Source organism: Galeopterus variegatus, unplaced genomic scaffold (genome assembly GCF_000696425.1).
Source record: "Galeopterus variegatus unplaced genomic scaffold, G_variegatus-3.0.2 Scaffold3124, whole genome shotgun sequence".
Taxonomy (NCBI): domain Eukaryota; kingdom Metazoa; phylum Chordata; class Mammalia; order Dermoptera; family Cynocephalidae; genus Galeopterus; species Galeopterus variegatus.
Window position 1 is genome coordinate 142158 of NW_007729235.1, and position 7073 is coordinate 149230.

The window sequence follows — 7073 nt, forward strand, 5'->3', positions numbered from 1 at the left end:
TAATAAGCATATACAGTGTATATTGACAAAATAAAAAAAAATAAAAAAATTTAAAAAAAAACTTGATTGTGCCTGCAGACCCTCTGGGCACCTTGGGCAAAGGCAGATTCTGATTCAGTAGGTCTGGGGTAGGGTGCAAGAACTGGAATTTCTAACGAGCTGATGCCCCTGTGCTGCTGGTCCCGGACCACAGTTTGCAAGCCACTGGAGCAGAGAATGAATGGACTTTGGAGTGGGGACAGCATTCCAGACAGAGGGTGAGTGGGGAGCTGCCTATGGCTCCTAACTGGGGGAGCAAAGTGGGAGACAGGCTAGAGAGGCGAGGTCCATTTTGCAGTTTGAAAAGTGGAAGGGAGGGCTCACAGTATGACAGCAGATGTCTGTGGGTGACAGGGAAGTGGCCTGGGTGGTATTATTACTTCACTGAGACACTTCACATATTAAACTATTAAATATGGAGACATACTCTTTACTCCAGAAATCTGCGCTCTCACAGTTCTCAAAATACAGTCCTTGGTCTATCTTCCGTTTGTCCATTTCCGATAAAGACCTAGTTACAAGAAATATTTCCTTTCTCTTAACAGTGCAAGTCATTGATAAACAGCAGCTGACACTTGGCCTCTGTGTGGGGATGGGGGTGGTAAGGAGGCACTCTCGCCCGGTGGCCGGAGGCACTCTCGCCCGGTGGCCAGAGTCAGGGCGCTTCTGCTCAGCCCCAGTTGTTGGTTGCAGTGCACAGTCACCAAAAGAAGCCATAAGTCCCAAATTGTTGATGTGAAATATCCCAACTTTAAAATGTTAGGCACTAATTCAAAAATGTTTCCAACACTATAAGTGCTAAACAGTTCAAGTCTGCCAAGCAAATTCAGCCACTGGGTGTCTCATTTATGACTGCTGGCTGAGAAGGCTTGAAGCTGGGGATGGTGTGGCCAGGATTGGGGGGAGGGATGGGCTGGAGGCTGAAAGACCTTTTAGGAGGCTCCTGCTAGCCTGGGCTGGAGGGAAAGTACGTATACACCCTGAGCAAGGATCAGGGCATATTGCGGATGTAGGGTTGCAGGCCTTGAGGAATGATTAGATACGAGTACAAGAGGTGGAGGCTGTCTAGGATGACCCCACAGAGTTCTAACTTGGGTGAGTGGTAGACATTCACTAGGATAATGAATACAGGAACAGAAGCATGTTTTAAAGGAAGGTTCTGGAAACCAGAATTTAGGTGCCTCCGGGTCAGCCAGCAGGCCACAGGCCACAGATATATGGAGTCTGAAGTCAGAGGAGAGGCACGGTTTATTCAGCTTTCTAAAACAGAAATCTGGTCAGGTTACTGTCTGCTTAAAATTCTCTAATGGCTTCCTGTTGTCTAAATAGAAAGTCCAGACTCCTTGTAGTAAACAAAGCCCTTCCCGATCTGTCCCTGCCAACTCATTGCACCACACCCCAACGCAAAAACCTGCTGCCCAGGCCTGCCGAACCACTCAGAATGCCCGCAATAAGCCATGCTTTATTCTTGCTGGTCCTTGTGCCTGCATTGTCCTTCTACCACATCCCTTTGTGTGTCTGGAAAATTCCTGCTGCTTTCAGGCTCCAACATTTCTGCTCTGAAGCCTTCACTGAACCTGCCAAGCATAAGAGATCACACCCTTCTTTGTGCCATCCCTGAACTTTTATGTCCTGTTTACTGCCCCATCACTCCCTACCAAGGGAATTTGCCTGTCTGTAAACTCCTCAAAGGCAGGGACTATATCTTATTGAATAAACTTTGTATCACCAGTCCTAGCACAGGTCTGGCATATAGTAAACAATCATTAAATGTTTAAAGGATGAAGTAACCCTTCTCTAAGAGGGTAAACCACAAGGTTGGTCTGGAAGGAAATGCTTCTCATTGTCCCAGGGGGCATCCAGCTCCTCCTCTCCTTACAGCTAATGAACAGCCTGAGGCCCCCAGGTGCTGACCCTGCCTTTCTTCTTTCTTTGCAGCTGGGGTATGGCCGTCAATGTGTACTCCACATCCGTGACCAGTGAAAATCTGAGTCGCCATGACATGCTTGCATGGGTCAATGACTCCCTGCACCTCAACTATACCAAGATAGAACAGCTCTGTTCAGGTAGGAGGCCCGGAGTAGGGGAAGCAGCCCTGCTGGAGGGAAGGGAAGGCGAGGGGAGGGCAACCACAGCAGGGAACGTGGCTGTAATGAGGATTAAGGAGGAGAGGTGAAGAGCCTGTTTGGAGTTGAAGTCAGGAATGGAAGCAGGAAAAGTGAAGAGCGGGAGAGACACATGAAGAGCTGCAGGAGAGAGGAGTGGGGCAGGAGAGCAGGAAGGGCAGAGAAGCCCCAGGTGAACAGCTCGAGGTCCGTGCAGCTACTCTGGCTCCAGTTCCCAGCTCTTCTGGTGGTGCAACCCTGAGCAAGTCCTTGTACCTCCCTAGGTCTCAGTTTCCCATCCATAAGGTGGAGATACTATCACCCGTGTAGCCAGGGCTGCTGGCAGTATTGAACTACACATAGGCAGTGTTTGGTATGGTGCTGGTACATAATATGCATCAGTAAATAGTAATTGCTCTTATTCTTGGAAAGCTGGGTGGGTTCTGGCATGTCTATCCTGAAAGTTGGATGGGCCCCAGCCCCAGGGTCAAGGAGAGAGGAGACCAGGTTTGGGGGAGCAGACCAGCAGAGGGCCTGCGGAAGAGAAGAGAGCAGCCGGGCGGGAGAGCAGCTGAGACGCCCCTCAGGCAGCCACGCTTCTCCACAGGGGCAGCCTACTGCCAGTTCATGGACATGCTCTTCCCTGGCTGTGTGCACTTGAGGAAGGTGAAGTTCCAGGCCAAACTAGAGCATGAATACATCCACAACTTCAAAGTGCTGCAAGCAGCTTTCAAGAAGATGGGTGTTGACAAAGTAGGTGCCTGCGCTCCGCGGGGCCCTGAAGAGCTGTGTGACCCTGGGGAAGAAGATGACCTGCCAGCTGGGGCAACAGGGGCCACTGGGGTCACCCGGTGCTCGAATTTCTCTCCACCCCCAGCTCTCCAGAGGGAGTGTTTCCCCAGCTCAAGGCACAGTGGAAAACCCCACCTGACATCCCATCATGACAGCATTCCTTTCCCTTCCCCTCCCTGGACCCTACCCATCCCGGACACTGAGGCTCTGTATATGCCTGTTGAGTTGCATCTCCCCCCAGCTCAAGGCACAGTGGAAAACCCCACCTGACATCCCATCATGACAGCATTCCTTTCCCTTCCGCTCCCTGGACCCTACCCATCCCGGACACTGAGGCTCTGTATATGCCTGTTGAGTTGCATCTCTCTGTAGGGCTCAAGAAAAGTCTATTTGCTCACTATCCCACCTCCATGGCCTCAGCACTGTGGGTCCAGAGCCCCAGCCCACATGCAGACTGCAGAATCAAGGGATGCCTCCCCACGCAGTTCTTCCTGTGCCCATGGGGAAGGGATGTCCTGGATGCCAGGCCACGGCCTGCCAGCCTACCTGTCTGCTGTAATGCCATGGGAGGGGGGCAGGTAGAGATGGTGGAGGACAATGCAACCCAGGGGCTGGCTTTCCTGAGAGCAGTGGCCTCTCACAGAGGAAGGCAGCCCTATGGCAGCAGGTGGTTAAAGTGCTCTGCTTATGTGGTCTATTTCAGATCATTCCTGTAGAGAAATTAGTGAAAGGAAAATTCCAAGATAATTTTGAGTTTATTCAGTGGTTTAAGAAATTCTTTGACGCAAACTATGATGGAAAGGATTACAACCCTCTGCTGGCACGGCAGGGCCAGGACGTAGCACCACCTCCTAACCCAGGTGATCAGATCTTCAACAAATCCAAGAAACTCATTGGCACAGCAGGTAATGTGCCCTAGCCGGGGGAGGGAGTGTGGGGGGCCGGGCCGGCGGGCTCTGCAGCCAGGAGTGCCCCCTGGGCCACCGGCCCGGCCCCACCAGCCTGGAGGAGACTGTTATCACGGAGCTCAGATGACGCCGCCTGCTGCCCATTTAGACCAGGGGAAGTCACAGAAGGGGGTGAGAGGGCTCCAAAAAAATTGTTCTAAGAGGAGAGCCACCAGCGCCAGCCATGGTGGCAGCTGGTGGTAGTAGGCCCAGGCACTTTGTTTAGTAGCATAAGCTGACTTGTTTTTCTCAAGATGATGGGGCAGAAAGGTGGCATGGTTTCTCTGTCCAGGTCCATCTAGGCCAAGGGCCTGGTGCCAACACCACAGCCCCTTCTTGCCCCCTGCCCACTGGATGCCCAGGGGCAGGAGCTTGCCAAGCTTGGTCCTGTCTTCCCCCATTCCAAAGGCCACAGAGACTCAAGAGATGAGTCTCTAGAAATGGGATTCTTGAGGGGAAGGGAGAGAAGCAACAGGGCCTCTGGAGGACAGCAGGGTGGGGAGTGAAAGGGAGAGGAGCAGCCCCAGCCCGCGTCTGACCCCGTCATAGCAGAGCCACCTCCTCCATTTGCGCTGCCGTCCCGCCTGGGCCTGCCCTCCTCCCCTGCTTGCTTTGCACTAGAAGCAGCCCGCTCTGTCTAGGGAGCTGCAGTCGCTAGAGAGCAAGTAGCCACAGCATGTGGGCTGTGCTGGGGAGGGCTCAGGTGCCCCAGTCGGCCACTGCTGTGCAGATACCTGATCCAGCCCAGCAGAGGGCAACAGAGCCCACCCTGAGACAGGGACCCGGAAGGGCAGGGGACAGGTTTCTTGGGACTCGTCCTGAGACTCTGAGGTCACCCACAGGGAGGGTGGCTTTGGGCTGGGGCTTCTATTAGGAAAGACCCTGCACCAGCTGCTTTTCCTCAGGCTCTAGCTGCCATACAAGAGGACCCTGAACCCTTCCAGCCCCACTGCCTCAAATTTGCCCTCCCAGTTTCTCTCATCTCTCCCTCAGGTCAGCTCTCTTCCCACCCCAATACCTCACACCTTCTTTTAGCTCCCTGCCCTCCCAGGCTTGCCAAAGGCTGCTACCTGCTGATGTATCACTTGTGGCCAAGGCTTGAGGCCTAGATGTAGATGCCTTCCTGAGGGGAGGGGAAGGGTGGGGGCAAAAGTGCCTGCCTGTCGCATGGGCCTGCTGCGCAGTCCTCACACCAGGCTGTCTCATGCCACTTGAGCTACGGGCTATGTGGCCTCATCTGACTCTTCTCTTCTGGGCAGTTCCGCAGAGGACGTCCCCCACAGGCCCCAAAAACATGCAAACCTCTGGCCGACTGAGCAACGTGGCCCCACCCTGCATCCTCCGGAAGAATCCCCCATCAGCCCGAAATGGCGGCCATGAGACTGATGCCCAAATTCTTGAACTCAACCAACAGGTGAGTGGGATGGGTAAGGGTAGCTGAGACAGCCTACCACAAAAGCCAGGTCCTCAGGGTGTCAGGGGGACAAGAGGGCAGCCAGGGAAATCTGAGGCAAGGACCTCTGGCTTGAAACCACCTTCTTCCCAAGCAGCTGTTGGACTTAAAGCTGACAGTGGACGGGCTGGAGAAGGAGCGTGACTTCTACTTCAGCAAACTTCGTGACATTGAGCTCATCTGCCAAGAACACGAAAGTGAAAACAGCCCTGTCATCTCAGGCATCATTGGCATTCTGTATGCCACAGAGGTGAGCACTGCCCACTGGACCCTCCCCCATTTGGCCTGGCCCTAAGATCAGAAGCATGGTAGGACCAGAAGGGACCTTGGAGAACATTTATTGATGAAGGGAGAGGGAAGCCACTAGGCCAGGGTCACATAGAGCCACTATCAGGGAAATTAGGACTAGAGCTCTGGGCTCCCGGGCTCCAGACCCCCGGCTCTGAAGCTGCCTGTGGGACTGGATACCCTCAGCCTGGCCTGCCTGGCTCAGCATTTCCCTTCCCACCCTCCAGGAAGGGTTTGCGCCCCCTGAGGACGACGAGATTGAAGAACACCAACAGGAAGACCAGGACGAGTACTGAGGGCGGCTGGGCCCTGGCTGACTGCACAGCTTCCCCGTGCCTCCCCTCCCCGCTCCCACCCCACATTATAATCCTTTCCTTACAGCGGTCGGCCGGGTGCTTTGTGTCAGTGCCACAGCACTGGGGAGCTGGGCGAGCGGGGGTGGGGGGATGGGGCAGGTGAACGGGCAGAGGCCCCATCCTCATGTGGCAGTGGCCCAGTGGGCGGGAGCCCTGCCCTCTCCCCACCCCTATTTATTTCCGTTGTCTCTATGCTGTGTTGGCCAACACTTCCCAGGGTGCTGCTGCCACCCACCCCAGCCAGTCACCTGCTCCCCGACAGCCAGCAGCTGTATATTTGACAAAGGCATTGGTATATTTTTACTTACTGGATTTTCCTTGCACTTTACCTGTTGTTTTCCAGGGCTGACAGCAAGGCTCCGGGGCAGTGTGTCTGGCTTGGCTTCCCTTCCCCATGGCCGGGGCTGGGTGGGACTCACCAGTTCTTATTTATTTTGTCCTTTGACTTCCCAGTAATTGAGGGGAATGCGGATGTCAGGGGAGGGAGGGGAGCTGAGGAGGCGGTGCTGTAGGCCTGGGGGTCAGGGAGAGGGAGGGGAGCATGCGAGGGATGGAAATGAGCTCCCAGCATCGGGCTCGCCCACCCAAGGCTCCCCACCCCCAGCACCGAAGCCCAGCACTGCCCCAAGGCCCCCTGCCTTCCCTCCTGCAACCTGGTCACACCACACAGACTCTGCCTGGACCCTACCGTACGTCTGCCTCCCGTCCGCCCGCCTCCCCACCCACTGCCCCTCGGGCACCAGCCTGCATATATGTTCACTTTTATTTAAATAAACTCGTGTGGTAAAAGTCCATGCCATGTCTCCCTCAGCCAAGCCCCAGCCTGGGTCTCAGTGCTGTTTGCCTCTCGTGTGCTCCCCTCTCTCCTGAGCTGCTGGCTGTGCAGCACAGCTTCACTGTCACTCTCTCATGCCTCTGGGCTCAGAGCCCAGCTCTGACCTCGTCCCATCTCCCAACACTGGTGACTGCGCTCTAAGGGAAGGTATGCGGGCCACAACCCCCAATCCCTAAGGAGGAACAAAGTCTGGACCATGGCTGTGATGGTGGGCAGTCAGTAAAGTGGCTGTGGGGTAACAGGGTGGCCTGGCTGCAA

At 54.9% G+C, this 7073-nt stretch overlaps 1 protein-coding gene across 1 annotated transcript in view; it reads left to right on the forward strand.

The window, feature by feature from the left end:
* MAPRE3 (microtubule-associated protein, RP/EB family, member 3) overlaps nucleotides 1–6790 on the forward strand; it is a 16787-nt gene extending 9997 nt beyond the window's left edge. Inside the window, exons 2-7 of the mRNA XM_008583996.1 lie at nucleotides 1978–2105; nucleotides 2752–2897; nucleotides 3640–3841; nucleotides 5143–5297; nucleotides 5434–5586; nucleotides 5852–6790. Coding sequence (XP_008582218.1) covers nucleotides 1985–2105; nucleotides 2752–2897; nucleotides 3640–3841; nucleotides 5143–5297; nucleotides 5434–5586; nucleotides 5852–5920 — 846 coding nt within the window. The 5' untranslated portion in view covers nucleotides 1978–1984 and the 3' untranslated portion in view covers nucleotides 5921–6790. The remainder of the gene's footprint in view (nucleotides 1–1977; nucleotides 2106–2751; nucleotides 2898–3639; nucleotides 3842–5142; nucleotides 5298–5433; nucleotides 5587–5851) is intronic.
* Nucleotides 6791–7073: the final 283 nt, after the last annotated feature.